Source organism: Aulonocara sp. 'chitande type north' Nkhata Bay, linkage group LG22, assembly GCF_057382095.1.
Source record: "Aulonocara sp. 'chitande type north' Nkhata Bay isolate Kocher_YH1m ecotype deep benthic linkage group LG22, A_spYH_male_GT1.1, whole genome shotgun sequence".
NCBI classification, from domain to species: Eukaryota; Metazoa; Chordata; class Actinopteri; order Cichliformes; family Cichlidae; genus Aulonocara; species Aulonocara sp. 'chitande type north' Nkhata Bay.
This window is the reverse complement of record NC_141364.1, coordinates 30,024,464-30,041,198: the sequence shown is the minus strand read 5'-3', so window position 1 is coordinate 30,041,198 and position 16,735 is coordinate 30,024,464. Positions and strand designations below refer to the sequence as shown.

The 16,735-nt window shown below is 39.3% G+C and overlaps 1 protein-coding gene across 1 annotated transcript in view; it reads left to right on the top strand.

Annotated features, from left to right (window-relative positions):
* The window catches only part of khdrbs3 (KH domain containing, RNA binding, signal transduction associated 3), a 152,200-nt gene extending 138,683 nt beyond the window's left edge, over positions 1-13,517 (top strand). Inside the window, exons 8-11 of the mRNA XM_086280383.1 lie at positions 1,665-1,717; positions 7,418-7,558; positions 9,753-9,807; positions 11,524-13,517. Coding sequence (XP_086136509.1) covers positions 1,665-1,717; positions 7,418-7,509 — 145 coding nt within the window. The 3' untranslated portion in view covers positions 7,510-7,558; positions 9,753-9,807; positions 11,524-13,517. The remainder of the gene's footprint in view (positions 1-1,664; positions 1,718-7,417; positions 7,559-9,752; positions 9,808-11,523) is intronic.
* Positions 13,518-16,735: the final 3,218 nt, after the last annotated feature.

The window sequence follows — 16,735 nt, the reverse complement described above, 5'->3', positions numbered from 1 at the left end:
AAATGACAACATTTAGCAAAGATTTAGCATCCAGCAGCGCATTAACTTAATCCCTCTCTAAAGTGCATGGAGATAAAGTTTCATTTTCTACAAACTGGAATCCATGAAAGATGCTTTATATAATCACAAAAATCATTTAGTTTGAATTTCTTGTACATGGCTTTATGTTATTTTAGGAAAGAACAACTTATTAATTAGAGCAACACAAAGGGTTGTGTCTTCATTTTATTCAAAGATTCATTGTGTCACGGTCCTGAGTCTGTGGACTCAGTGTTTTTCTGTTTGTATTAGTTATCTTTGTTTTCATGATGTGTTTTGATTCTCTTGGGTTTGATTTCTGTCACTGTAGCCCCTAGTTTAGTCCTCGTCTGTTCAGTTTCCTGTTTTACTTTGAAAGTCTGTGTACTATGTCAATGTGTTGAGTTTTGCCTCCCCTTGTCTTGTCATGTCTGATGAGTCCCAGCTGTGCTCTCCTCCTGTTTCACATTCCCTAATCACCTCAGTATGTATTTAAGCCCTGTGTTTTTCCCTGCCAGTTGTTGCGTCCTCCACGTTTGTTGTGTGTGTATCCATGGTCGTCTACCTTCAGCATCTCCTGTCTAGTTAGTTTAAGTTGTTGTTTATGTATCGTCCGAAGGTGACTCTCCAGCAAATAAAGCCGTCGTTTAAGTTAATGTTTTGTCTCCGAGTCCTGCACGTGGGTCCAGCCACCGACAGCCACACAACTCATCGTGACACATTGAGTTAATATTTAACTTTATGCTTTTGTTAAGTAGATACAGCACAGTGAAAGTAGACTAAATTTCAGGAACCCGACATTCTTAAATTCTGCCAACTTTGGTGTAATTTGATATTGGATCGGACTGATTCAACCTCCTGGACTGTGGCTTTTTTAGTTAATGCCACAAAGCTTCCCCAGTACAGTAACAAGAGTAAAATGAGAATTTGTTACTTCCACTCTGGTGTGTCATTACTGTCACCTCTTTGCCCTCACCAGTCAGACAGTGTTGATGTGGTGTATTGGTGCTTTGGCTGGTGCTTTCAGCTCTCTAATCTGGAGAGCAGAGAGGTGCTGCTGTCGCTGACAGACTGAGTGACAGGCAGGCGGAGAGGACCCAGCTGTGATGGCTGGTGTCGGCTCAGTGGCAGCCTTATGATGAATTGCCTCTCTTGAATGATAGCGCTGTTACTGAATGATACTGACGCAGGATTGTTCTGTCAGCATCTCACTGGCAGCCGCAAATAAATAAATAAATAAATAAACAAGAAATAAACCGCCATGCAACTTGCCTCCCCATCTTTTTATTTTTCATTAAAGTTGCCACCTCTCATAGATCTCCATATGCAGTGATATGAAACTGGAAGCTTGTGGAGAAAATTGCTTTGCAGAACTGCAAATGTGGTCCAACTTTTGAGTGATTGAAAGCTGCCTCTTGTTTGCTCTTTGTTTTTGTTTTATACTTTCATTTCCAACCGAGTACACGTATGTAAAGAAAACAAAAACCTTTACTCTCGCTGCTTGAATTAGACATGATTGCCTTCCGATGAACGTGACTTTGATGTCCTACACTTGCGGGAAAAATAAGCTGCTCTCTCTTTCTGTGCTGATAATTGTATTGTTTTCCTCATACTGACGTTCACCTTTGTTTTCTGTGTTTTTACAGCTCAGATGACTACTACGAATACGGACACAGTGGGGAATCATATGATTCATACGGTGAGTTACAGACCTCTTTTTTGTATTTTTACTCTCTTCATAATATTTTTTGTTTCATTTGTCAGAACAATGTCAATTTTCTTTAGCTGACTCTGTCCTGCTGGCTTCAGCTCAGTTGCCACACTACCCCGAAAATCCTGTGCCCTAAAGATGAGAAAAGTTTGAATTGTAAAGTGTATTGAATTCTAATAAATCAGACCTTCCAGACTTCATTTAGAGAATAAGGCAATGACAAAGGACCAAACAGCACTAAATGTAATTTTTAATTTTATGTTCTTGTCTTACAGGAAATATTACACAAATTTTAAATTTTTAGCCTCTAGAACTAACCACAAATGCTCCAAGAGTGATTCCTGTACTTCTGAAGAGAAAATGTGTGTGTGTGTAGAAGCTAAGCTCGTTGCAACATGGCAAATTTAACCTCCCCCACCCTCATTCAGATCTGGCGATTGGAACAATCTTGGTTTTCATGTGAAGCATGACCCTGGTGTTAAGCATCAGGGTCAAAAGTAAAACAGTATGTCAGATGTGCCACGCAATGCTCAATTGGTGGGAACTAGTGCGTTAGCACAGTTAGCTCGTTAACGCCGTCCAGCTCCACGCACGAGGCAATACGCGGTAACTCATTAACGGAGATTTGCCGCGTTATGGCGTTAGTGTCATTTTAACGAGATTAACGCTGACAGCACTAGTGGGAACACAACGAATATGACTGCACATTTACTCCAACATCATCCTAGTGCAGGGGTCAGCAACCTTTCAACCCAAAGAGCCATTTGGACCCGGTTCCCACGCAAACAAAAACACTGGGAGCCGCAAATACTTTTTGACATCTAAAATGAAGATAACACTGTATATATTGTTTTTTACCTTTATGCTTTTGTGTGGTGTTTACCTTAATGCAACTAAGGTGTTGCTTATGAAATCCTTGAAGTGCTAATGAGAAAATTACATTTTATTTATGTAACTGACACATTTTGAACTCTTAAAGAAATATAACAAAAAGAAAGACACCCAGCTGAACTAAAATGATCCATGTAGCAAACAAAAACATTTATATCGTCTTTGGGCTTTTGGAGCCTTGACCTGACTTTTAAAAAATAATTGGAAAAAAGCACTATGCTGCTAAAAGATGAAAAATAGATATTTGCAAAATTCTGCCTAAATATGTATTTTACCTGGTTAATGTGTGTGGCGGGGCGTGGTCTGCAGCGCCGCTTCTGGGGAGGCGGACTCACCTGAGCAGCACCCGCAATCACGCCTCGCCGCCTTAACGTCTGTGCTCTCTATGCTGTTGTGTTGGTGTGAGCTCTGAGCTGAAAAGCTACAGCCGGCTGTATGCATACAGCAACTGTGTGTGAAAAGTGGTCAATAAAGAGATGCTGAAAAGCATGTTCATGGAAACAGCGTCGGGTCTGCCGTGATATGTTTACAATAAGACTTATGGTCCCGAACCTCTGCGCACAGTGTCTGCAAATCGGGGCTGTACGAAGTCACTTTCATCTTTACGCAGGACTGTAAGCTGTCATCTGTGAGGCGTGAGCGGTGTTTGTTTTAACATAGTTCGGTGGAGCTGCTGACATTATGTGGATCTGGTGCCAGCTGAACTACCTTCAGATCAACGCCAGTAAAACCAAGGAGCTGGTGGTAGACTTCCGCAGGCACAAGCATTCTCCACTGCAACCACTGAACATCCAAGGTATGGACATTGAGGCTGTGGACAGCTACAGGTACCTTGGTGTTCATCTGAACAACAGACTGGACTGGACTCATAACTCAGACGCCCTCTACAGGAAAGGGCAGAGCAGGCTGTACCTGCTGCGGAGACTCAGGTCGTTTGGGGTGGAGGGCCCACTCCTGAAGACCTTCTATGACTCTGTGGTGGCTTCTGCTATCTTTTATGGTGTGGTCTGCTGGGGCGGCAGCATCTCTGCTGGGGACAGGAAGAGACTGAACAGGGTGATCCGAAGGGCCAGCTCTGTTCTAGGATGCCCTCTGGACCCAGTGGAGGTGGTGAGTGACAGGAGAACGGCGGCTAAGCTGTCATCCCTGTTGGACAACGTCTCCCACCCCATGCAGCAGACTGTGACAGCACTGAGCAGCTCCTTCAGTGGGAGACTGCGGCACCCACGGTGTGGGACGGAGAGATTTCGCAGGTCTTTCCTCCCCACTGCTGTCAGACTCCACAACAAAGACTTTAACTGAACAAACACACACATCCACACATATGCAATAACACTAAGTGCAATAATCTTTTCTGGCATCGTTGTATTTTTACTCAGTTGTATATAGCATTCGTATTCTATTTTTATCTTATTGTATATTTTTATTCTATTTTATTCTACTGTATATAGTATTTTATTTTATTCTATTCTGTACAGCTGTGTACTGTATTTATTCTTATTGTATTCTAATTTTTGCGTCATAACTTTTGCACTGTCCACTTCCTGCTGTGACAAAACAAATTTCCCACGTGTGGGACTAATAAAGGTTATCTTATCTTATCTTATCTGAAGACCCATAATTGGCCTACCTGGGGTTGAAAGTTTCGGCGGGTACACCGGCTTCCGTGAGTGTGACGCTTATTTTGAGCGATGAAAAAATAATAGAATATAATTGTATTTTTATATTTCAATATCACAATAATCTTCCAATTTAGAACTACAAGTTAAAAAAGAACTAACATAAATAAATTACACTTCAGCTAATTACTTTAAAAAAATTTAATTTTCCCAAACCACGCTGAGCCGCACTATAAGGACTAAAGAGCCGCATGCTCTTTAGCATATGCGGCTCTGCAAACACACACACACATATATGCAAATTAAAGTCATAATAAAACACTAGCTAGCACCATATGTTAAGAAGCATCAATTAATATGTAACAGTGCATTAATAAATATTCATAACATTTTGAAACCTAGAAAAAGTATTATTTATGCAGGTAACATTATCAGTGAGTTCAAAAATCTGTTTTGGTTTTTTTTAGATTGAGAAAAGACTTTGTAACAATAGCAAATACAGCAAAGACAAAACAGGTATTGATACAATTATTAAACATTTTTAACATTAGATTGTAGTTTAAAAATGTTGTACCTATAAGAATCAGAAAGTCTTCAGTTAAAATAGTTCATAATAGCATTACAGAGTCCCAGTTATTGGGAGATCCTTAACAACAAGCATTATAAAGACTCACTTTTTACTAAATTCATTGTTTTCTACAAATCTGCTCCAGTGAACAGGATCTTCTATCACTCTCACTCAAACACATTTGAGCGTATATGGCTATATGAATCATATGTCACTAAGGTTATTATAGCTACCTAAAACTGCTTAAAGCTAAAACTAGGTGGTAAAATATTTTTTCATTAACTGCAGCCAAGAAAGAGAATATTGTGGAAAACAGAAAAGATTTTGTGAACTTGCAAAACTATTCAGCCGTCCTCTTCCGCTTGTCCTTATCAGAGTCATCTACCAGAGGGCAAGAGGCGGGACACACCTCGGTGAGGTTCCCAATCTGAGGCAAACAAAACTAATGAGAAAACTAAAAAAAACTGTACCTGTCCGCACCACCTTTAACTACACCTATAAAACACCAGCTACTGATAGCAGGGTTACTGTGCAACTGTGTTTGGTTTCTGTTTGTACTTCATACAGTGCCAGGCGAGTTGTTAGCTTAGGAGATAACACTGGATTTGGAGTACTTAAATGTTCAACAACAGTAACTTTAACTGCAGTGCAAAGAAGGGAGCTGACCTGGGAACGGATTGTGTTTATACACACATGTTTTACAGCTCTGAAAAGAGGGAAATGACAGATGCTGCACTGGCAGATTACTTGCTACTGTGCTGGCATTATGAAGAAAGCAGATTAAATGAAAGCCTGTTACATATTAAATTGTGTTTCATGGAAGAAATGTCTTTGAGAAAGTCAACATGGCTTGTTTAGATTGTGTTGTGTGCTGGCATAAAGTAGAGATGCAAACAAATGCAAGAAAATCAAAAATAACACAATACTTTAGGCATTGGGGAATAAATATATTCATTTAAACATTCTGGATAAAAAAACGTGGCTTATGGAAAAGGGATTTGGGTGGATCCAGCAGCTTCTTAGCAGGCTAAAATTCGTTATACAAAGATTCTTCCATGACCTCGATGGGATCATACAGTATTTATCTTTGATCCCTGCACTTCCATCTGCCCAGTCACTGAAGTTTCACCAACATTTCTAATTAACTTAAGCATGTGTGATGTTTGTGCCACAGTAACATCTGTCTCTGCAGTCACCTCAGCACAACTTGAAAATGTTGCTCTCGGCTTTACAGGCAGTTTATCGCGTCTGGAAAGAGTCGCCAATAACTCCGACCGCAGCAAAGTTCAGACAAATCTCAGATAATGTTCAGCAATCCTGTGTCAGCTTTTGACAAGATATAGTGAGAAATGGGCCATGGTCACGTCTCCTGCAAAGTACATTTCCGTGATAGCAGGGCTAATACATGCTACTGTACTGTGAAGGTCCATCCTTCTTTGATTATGTATGTGCGGCCTTTGTGTGTACCTGTAAATACACAAGTCTGGTTGTCCTGGGTTTAATGTCAGTCTGTAAATTCCTCACAGTCTGGGTGAAAAGATGAAAACACTGTGTTAATACGAAGGTGTGTCTGCTTTAATTTAGCTTCTCTTGAAAGCTTCTAAAAGAGTATTCACTGTCCACTTTACCAAGGCCAGTCAAACAGGTTTTTTAGTGACTGACTGCAAAGACATGATCAACTTTTTAATTACTGAAATGTATAATTTATATGTGTTGTAGAGATTCACCTTATGTTGCATATTTTTGTGTTTTAAAGCAGAATAAGACTTTGCTGGGAGTTTGTGACTTCTTAATTAGGCAAAGCAAATGCATCGTAAACTCATATCTTTTCGTTTTTGGCAATAAGTCAAAGTTTTTAAAACTTTCCCAACTTTTCTGACCACACAAGTGGAAGAACTAAGCACCTCCTGCTCATTAGAGTGTTTCCTAGCATCGTATGAAGCTGAAAACCCGGGGGGGTGCTGCGGCACACTGAAAAGAGGACGACAGTTCAAAGGAAACAGATAAACAGAGTTGATGTGCATCCATGTTCTCAAAACACAAGGTTACCTTGGTGTGTTTCTTCAAAGTGACTGTCAGTGGAGAGGTGACAGGTTTAATTAAGGGGTATTGGCTATGTGCTGCCAACAGTGAGCCTTTACACAGAAGGAAAAAAATCCCTTTGTGAGCCCAGCTCTAGGGAAGTCTCAGTGCTGGCTGAAGATCAGACAAAGGGTGCCTCGATACTGGCACTTTCACATTGACAGTACCAGCGGGTGAACTGGGCTGATTTGGGCTAATGGTAATTGTGACCTTTTTTGCTAGGAGCCACTAAACGGGCTCTTTTCAAGTAGCTATTTGATCCTCTCATTCAATTATCTGTGATGAATACTTCCAGGTGAAAGTCAAGCTTCTTGGTGCGAGTCGCTGTTTGTGCTCGCAGCATGAAAGTGCTTTTTGTTTTCACCAGCAGCATCAATACCAGACACCCAGAGCACGGCTAACTTTGTGCTGTAATAATTGCATGGAAGGGAGCATATTTACAGTATTTGCATAGAGCTTGAAATTGATTTAAGTGCGACGCCTCTGTAATCACTCCACATCTGTTTCTTTCCTTTTCTTCTTAATCAGGTCAGGAAGAGTGGGCAAACAATCGCAGCAAGGCTCCGTCAGCACGAACAACCAAGGGAGTGTACAGAGATCAGCCATACTCAAGATATTGAACTGTTTATACAACCCGCACCTGAGTCCTCATGGCTGTTACAACCCCAAGTAATGGATTTTTTATGGACGCTCCCACCTTTTTAGAATTGAAAACATAAACCGCAAAAAAATAATCCAAACCAAACGGTGATCATAGCGAGACACTGAATGAGACAAAAACGTGGAATCCCCCTGATTCTAAAAAGATACTCCCACTGGATAAAAAGTGTGAAGCAATTTAGGTAATCTATCCTTTCCCCCTAGGAGAAATCGACTGGACAATAAGATTAAGAAAAAAGCTTCATAGTACATTAAGTTTCTCTCTCAGCTATGTGATTGTGAAGAATGACATTGTATCAAGCTATTTAACTTGGTAATGATTAGCGAGCCACTGTAAGGTGTTCGATACAATGTTTCTACACAGCTGCCAGTGCAACTTAATTTATCACCCTCTATTCTTTAGACCTTCAACTGCGTGGTTGATCTCTTAAAAATGTAGTAGCTTAGTTCTAGGAAAGTGCAGTTCTGTAGATATTTTCTCTGAGGGGTAATCGGTGAAATTGTGTCCCTTGTAAATGATTTACAAACTGAAAAAAAGACAAAAAAACATCCTGTATACATATTGTATTGCTGTTTCCTCCTCTTTTTTTGTAAAATAATAGTTATTTAGTGTTAAAGGGCTTATAAAAGCATGGTGTGTAACTGTGGATATTGTCAGCTGTTTTATTCTGAAAAGCCTGTGTAGTTGTGTTCATTGATTATGCCCCCCAAACATCCACTTAAGTACATCTATAAATAGCTGCGCATACTCTATGTACACTGCACAACCAGAGCTGCAAAACAGTCCAGGAGCTTTTTAATGTTTGTGGAATTTTTAAAAAAAATTTTTTTTTTAGACAATCTAAGTAAGTCATTTTGGTGTCATTTTTTTTTTTTTTTTGACTTTTTAACAATATACTTCTCTGACTGTGTAGGCATAACAATGAGTTTTAAGATGCTCGGTCACATGCTGGTGAATTGGCAGTCATTTCCATCTAGAGATTTGTTCACTATATTGATTTTAAGCTTATGTAAGCCCTTTAATATTTCCCTCTTTGTTGATGCTAAATAAACATTTTGAAAGAAAATACTTGTGTCAAAGAGAATAATTATGAACTCATTAAAAAGCGTTATAATTTAAACTAAAAAAAAAACAAAAAAACACGCTTGCAATATTTACAACCACACACAAGCCTTTTAATGTAGTAAGCCACAGTGATTATCACCGTAAAGTCAAATATCGGCATAGGCAAGATGAACTTCCCAAAAAATACATACGAATAGTGGATACAGCTGTTTGTGACCTAGCAGATGACCTTGGTGATCGGATAACAACAGTTTCCTATTTGTATTCGAACTCCGTGTGCTGCTTTTCGTAGGAAATATCTCCGACTGAGATTTAGGGGATTTAGCGATAACGGCATCGGCGCTCTTGAAAATCTATCCGCTCTGTTTGCTCACATAATTCGCTGGGAAGCAAGCGCTGATCGCGTCAAGCATCATCAGTAAACACACATTAACTTTCTGGGTGTTTACCCTTACAGAAATGGCTCATAGGACCACGTCAAACTGAAAAAGAAAGAAAGACTCCTTGACCTCCCACAGGGGTCAGGTGTGTGGTTAAGGGGGTGAGGTGGAGGGTGTTGGTGGGGGAGGGGGGGTTCTCTCTCTCTTTCCCTCTCTCTTCTTGTTTTGCTCTTTCTGTTCTCCTCTGGTCATGTGACCCCTTTCCCAGTCATATAAAGTGCCTGCCTCTGCCCCGTCCATTAAAGAGACTCTAAATGACCCCCAGCTGACCTCCGCAGAGAGAGGGATGGCAGTAGCTGTTTAAAAAGACCTCCGTTCCACAAGGTAAACAAACTGACCCAGTTTAACCTCTCCCCTAATGTAGCTGCTCATAAACCCTCTAAACTTCAGTGTAATATGTTTTACTGTCTCTGTTGAGTGCGTAATCCAGCTGCAAAGCTGGGAATAATTAGATGTATGTAACCAAAAAAAGAAAAAAAAAACCTGTAAAAAAAGTATGATAAATAGCAGGAATATTTCAACTAACTGTGTAGTGAAATAACTTTATCATAAGACTTTGATAAAAATATGTCCTCTGTTACAATAATTGAACCATAAAATATTATGTGTCTTGGCATTTCTTTTCATGCTATTTGTTGTTACCTGGGTTTATGACGTAAACTTGAATAGTCACACTGGTTTATATATTTCCTTCTAGGTCGAAGTACTGGCTGCACAGGGGCGTCCATCCATTTATTCCAATGGTGCTGAAGGTATGTTGTTTGCTGCATCATGCGTATGCTGTCAGTGATGATATTGTTCATCTAAACTTGTCGTGCTATGTTCAAAGTTGGATCTGGTGGTGGGGAAAGAGAACAGGCAACAATGTAACAGTAGTATAGATGTGAAATCATGCGTTGATACAGTGCAGTGTACATAGTTATATAAGGTTTATGGGTTTTAGCATGTAAACTTAATTTACAGGTCTACATCACAAATATAAAGTACTTAAAGGCATGATGATTTTCAGTTACACTTCAAAGACTTTCAAGTAGTGTGCAGACATGTAATGTGATTTATGTTAAAAATGATACAACATAATAACACACTCTATCTCAAACAGGGCAAAGCTAATTTTTTTCTTATTTATTTAAAATCTCGACGTGTTACCAAAAAGAAAAGAGTTCGCATGAAATTCAGGCTTTAATTTTATTGATCCAATCAGCTGATGCTCAAAACTATTTTAAACAAAATTCAAGACAGATTCTTAAAAAAACAGAAAAATAAAATATAATCCAATTTATTTTTAAAACGATGTATAAACACATTCAAATGATTAGGTTGGGTCACATCCTGGTAATCCTATAAGGCTAAGGCTTCAAACTGCTTTTAACCTTTTTGCTACGTATGATGATCAGTGAGAGCAGATATCTCAGATAGAGTCATCTTTGGCACCAAATCTGGTTAAAAGAATAAGTCCCACTCACCTGCTGCCTTAACCTCTAAGCGAGGAGCAACCAATCAGGAGAAAGTTAGTTCAAATGAAGGTTGTACTTAAAGCTAAAAGGGAACTATGAAGGGATGTTATGCAAAGCTTCTCTATTAGAGTCCAAGTATAAAGATCACAACCATCTCAACCATCCAATAGGATCATGTTTTATCTGGGTTGGCTGAGGGCTAGTTACAGTCGAACAACACTAATCCTCCCAGATGAAAATGTTTGCCTGTCAGAGGAATTCTCACATGATGGTCTAACCTGTTTGAATGTCAAGTGAAAAACCCCTAAAATGAAATATTCTGCAGAGGACACAATGTTATCATAGCACATCAAATATTAATGTGACTTTGAGGCAGCGCAATGTTGTTGTCATAATGGATCTTTAGAAGTAAAGCTGTTTTTCCAGAGATTGTGAAATTCTAACAATTGCCTCTAGAAAGCTCAACCCTCTGCAGCTCCCCTGTTATGCCCTTCCACAATCTTCTAGAGGGGATTCAAGTCCCACCGGATTATCTGCCAGAAGGTAGAGCAGGTTGTTCACCAATCAGCCGGCTTCTCTAGTCCACAGGTTGAGATGTCCTTGAGCAAGACATTGAACCTCAAACGGCCCCTGATACCTCCCAGTTTTTTTGCAATGCCTATCCATTGCTCACCCGCACAATTAGTCTATAGAACATCGAGTGTTGTTTTAAGGGGTATAATTAAGTCCACCCCTTTGTGAAGGCTTTTCACCTCTTTGGAACATCCCAATGGAAAACCATTTACAGCTGTAATGCCAAAATGTATAAAACCTAATTTGAAATGTAACATGGTCTGGCTTCTGAAAATCTGCCTATTTAGTGAAAAAACAAACCCTAGTACTAGGTTGCCTAGATTCGCCAGCAGGCCAATGAATGTTGTGCAGTCCAAACAAAGCATTGTTTTTGCCTTTTTTTTTGTTTTTGTTTTTGTTAATCGTCATATTGTTCTCTCTTCTTTATTTCCTTGATAGACTTGATGAATCGTTTCCTTCCAAACATTCAGGCCCACACAGATTCAAACCCATTTCTGATGAAGGGAAAGAAACAAGCTACGGACTCTGTCCTTCGGACGAATTGCAGACGTCCAGATTTTCACAGTCTGGGCCGAGGTGAATCCTGTGGGGGAGGGGATGGAGTGGTGACCTGTTGAGATGCACAAAAAGGAGGGGAAAGATCGTGCCTGTATCACACATCTTCAGAACGAAGGGATGGAAGGAAACCCGTGAGGCAAATGGAGTTCCATATCCTCAGGGACAGTCTGTCGGGGGATATTTCCTTCAGAGCTTCACCGGCTGTGTATACATTTTACATATAGCAAGAGTGCTCTGAACTGATTGTGAACCTCACTTCCATGGTTCCCAATTCAAACTGTTATCAGAATGGATGTGTCTACCTCTTGCGTTAGATCCTGAGGCATAGCTAAGGATGAGTAAATAAATAATGCAACATGCTAAGGAAAAGGCATCATAATTCTAGCAGAGACACGTCTATTCTCACCCTGTTGTGCTCATTAACCTCTATCAAATCAGCTCCAATGAATAAATAATTCACCAAGTGCCTTATTGTTGCATTGTTTTGACACTTTTAGATGTTTAGTCCCATTACCCAAGTTAACATATATGCCAGCGCTGGAAGGAAAGATAGCTACTTTTTTTCTTTTATGTTGTTTTTCTGCTTCTTTGTATGCATTACAAGCATGCAGGAAAACACCACCCGGCCTCATATACAAGAGCACAGTCTATTGCAGATGTACTGCTTAATCAGAGACGACTTCAGTGGATATTACAATTCCAAAATAGCTTTCTCTCCGGTGGAGAGCTTCATTCTGTCTTGTGCATAAGTCCAGATAGGCTGATCCTTATTCCTCACAGCTGTATGTCCTCAGTGGCAGACAATAGTTTTCCATTAGAGGAAGTGATTCTCACTGGAGCCTCAGGCCAAGCGTCAGACAATGGCACAGCGACCTAAAGCTCACATCTCAGGCTCCCAGAGTCAACTCTCATCACCTCCAGAGGCTGATTTCCACTCTGCAGTGGCTTAAAGGGACAGGCTTATCTGAAGTGAGCTTGTCCAAGTTAATAAAGTTAAAAGCAACTTATTTGATTAGGAATGCATACAAGGGAGGATGCAGTCATCTATCACTGGCAGACGAGTCAATTTCAGCGCTAGATCGATGGTGAGCAGACCAGCAAAATTAGAAAGTGCTAAAAGGCTGTGAAAACCTTTTTTTCCAGTTAACTTCTTACTGTGAGGTATGGGGTCCTACTGAACCCGCTGTGCTCTGTTTCAAGGTTACACTGAATTAGTTTTTGAATAAGAGTTGTTTGTTGTATTTGTTTTTCCTTTCAAACATTTCAAACAGACAAACAGGTAGACTGGGCTTAAATATATTTGAATCAAAGTAAGTCTTGTTGTGTGTTTGTTAGCGTTATTGTCAAATCTGTCAAACGCATAGACTACTAGAAAGCGATATGGCATTCAGAATATAGACTCACCAAAAGTTTTAACCTTTTTTTTTTTTAAACTAGACTTTATTGGTGAGTCAAAATATGCGGTCTTTATGTCCAAATGACCAGTTAAATCAAAGCTAGTTTATATAAACACCTAAGGCATTTTAAACTGGCTTCAAGTTCAAGTTCAAGACTTGCTTTTGGGGGCTGACAGACCATTAGACTAGCTTAACTTAACCAGTTAGTTTAGCTTAGCATACTGTAAGACCTTGCGTTACATTTTTTTTTTTCCCAAAAAATGAAATATCCTGGGATGTATAAGTGGGACTATTTCTTGACCAGAGATCAGAGCGTCGTGGATCATTTTCTGACTGTCTTTGAGTTCCCCTTGAAAAATGTTGGTAGGGGGATTTTACTGCACTTGTTTTATTTATTTATTTATTTATTTTAATATGCCTAACTGAGCTCAATCTGGCTCCTTATTTGTTTTATCTCATCATAAGCTAGCACGTATTTCATGTGAAGAGACCCTGAAAAGACTTGCACAGAACAGGTTCAAGCTGAAGACCCACTTGCAGCAGTGGCAGCCCTGCTAACTACTCAGACTTTTTTTTAATACTCATACAAATAATCTTTAAGAATATTAAAAAGTATTTATGCTATCAAGCCTGTGTGTGGTTTTTAATTGGTTTTGGAAAGAGAAGTTTACACACATACCAGATTTAATTACATTTATTTAAAAGGGGGAGAAAAAACCTATAGCCTCTAGCTATTGCTTTAGTGTTATCTTGCCTATATGTTGCACTTATTGGATGACTGTTATACATATGCGACTATAATAATGGTTAATTACATCTGTTGTAGCTGAAAACATAAAAAGCACTGGCTTTTTGATTTCATGAATTGTGCTAACCCACTAGTATTTGCCTTAATCATGTTCAGGATCTAAAGCAGCTGCCTCTAGCTGTTTGTTCTGTAATTAACTGGAGGGCTCTTAATCTTACTGAGATTAAAACACCCTGATCAATGTTGAAGTGTCCCCGTGTCTCCTGAAGTGAACACTAATGTGACCAGAGGTCACTGTGTGTCACTTACTAAATGGAGGCTTAGATTGAGTGTGATCGATCTCCAAAGGACTTCAAGTCAACGGCAGCAAATACTAGCAATGAAAACAAGGAATGCTTTGTCAAGAGTTTTTTTTTTTTAATCTTTAAAAATTAGTTTTAAAAACATAACATAACTTTTCATTATTCATCTAAGAGCATGAAGTGACAAAAGCAAATGATATCAAAATTAAGACACGTAAAGGAACATGTTTAAAAGAAAGAAGAAAAAGAAAAACTGATAGAAAAAGGCAAAGAAAAACAGGGAATATAGGGAAAAGCATACAAACCCCAAATGTGAAGTCAAATCGCATATTTATTGTGCTACATCTGTGTAGTCAAAGCAGAGTCTTTACCATAAAACGACCTTGACTCCAAACTGGCATTTGGAGTCAGGGGGCTGAGGCATTTCACGTTTAGCTTTGTGCAGTGCTATTAACCCTACAATGTTAATTGTGCGGCACAGGCGGGGAAAAACAGTGTTGCTGCGCTGGTATAAGCATTTCTCTGTGCACATAACTAACTTCTAATCGCTATGCTAAATGTAATAAGGTACATTACCAAATTTAATGTGTGTAGCTCCAGCATAAATTTTGGGGGGCTTTTAAACTCTTTATTAAAACAGACCAGAGGGAAAGACATGGAGTAACGAGCTTTGAAAAAATAGTGAAAAGTTGCTTAGATGTCAATTCAGGAAGACATTTACAGTTATGAAGTACAGAAATAGTTGTTTGTGAAACTAAAGGAAATGATCTGCCAGTTAATTTCAAGTCAAGCAACTAATAGGAACAACACGACTGATTGACATCAGATGCAGTGGTGAATTCATCAGAGGGTGAGCGATGTCGTATAAAAGTTGACTGTACTGAAGATATGGCGTTATGGTACTGTAGCACTGGTGTAACACAAGTAGTGGGAATGTAAGACCTGCTAGTGCTACTTCTTGCCTTCTTTGAATGCAGTATAGTTATCTTTAACCACAGTATGAGGACAGAAGGAAAATATGGGCCAGACAGGTTCTAGATTCATAGGAGCCAAGGGTGTCTGACAGAGGACTTGTACACCACAGTTATGGAAAACAAAACAGCATTTATTAACAATAAGAGTTCAGTAGGTTGTGCACAATTAAACTAAAGTAGAGCGCGCTTTTTGAAAATAAACCCAATTTTGTGTTGTCTTTGTGTCCTTCTTTAAAAGTCAATTTCCTTCGATGCAGGACCCTGCATCGCGGGACGTGAACCGCTAGGAAGAAGTCTGTCAATATTCAATAGTAACTGTGTGTTCGTAACCAGTCGAGTTACAATCTACCAGTTCATCCAGCTCTTTGGACTGGGGCTCGTCATCCAGTACTGGAAAAGTGATCCTCGATTCTTCTCGGGTTTTCAAAACCAACCCTATCCGGTTGTTCAGTCTGACGTCACTAGCCGTGTCTGGACCTAAACTCCGCTGCAATATATCAAACGATCACTATGGCATTACTGAGAGTTGAAAAACTGTCTAAAGTCTTTCATCTTTAATAAAATGATCAGCGTTCTGCCCTACCAGGTGTAAAAATTGAGTTTAACATCCAGGCATCCATGAAAACGGAATTTATGACATTTAACAGAGTTAGAAGCTAGCTTCTATCTAAATACAATATAGCATGTCCTGACTGATTTGGAAACAAATTAAAACGTACAACTCTGTTATCACTTCCAATATAAATGAAGACAGAAAACTAAACAGCAGTGACGTTTGTAGGGTTACTGAAGTTTGGCTAGCTGGTATATAATGATGTGCTACGTGACCGCTAGCGACACAGCTATGTTAGCATAATATAAACAGGCTAACTTTTTTTTCCACTCGATAAAAGTTAACGTGAGTGTTGTCGGTGGTCAGGAACAAATGTAATCGCATGGCAGGATGCTGCAAAAGGACCAAACTTCAACCAGGAGAACAACTGAGAAAATCCATCCACAATACGAGGTTAGTCATTCATATACTGCTGCATGGGCTGGGCTGTAGTTACATCCTAAGGTTTCAAAAACTGAGCTTAAATAAATGATTAGCGGTAATAAAAGCCGAGGGAGGTCAACAGTGATCACTGACTGTTTTAGGAGCTTTTTGAGATCAAATAGAAGAAAATACATAACATTAAACATGTTAACAACACAAAAGCCATATTAAACGCAGACTACTTTAGGCCCGGAAGTAGGATTCGTCGCGTCATCACTGAACAACCGGATTGAAATAAGCACAGAAAAAAAAAAACCCTGACCTGGGCAACTGCTCAGAACACAGTTCAACCATTCGGCTCTGATATCTATAGCTTATTACAACTAATTGCTACCAGTGTTTCTAGATTTCTTTCAATATAATTCTTCATTGTACACCCTTGTTGATTCTAATTTTCAACGTGCATAGAAAACACAAACAATACTAAATACCTCAGAAGTACATTAGAAATACACATTGGCTTTAGGAGTTATCAAAAGTTCCAAACTAGGTAAAGTGCAGGTTAAGGCTCTTTAATTTCAAATTACTAATATTTAGCGTGCAAAACCAAAATTAGTACCATGAGAAAAATAAACATGTTAACATAAATTCACACAAAACACCACATTTTACACCCATACCTTAATAATATGACC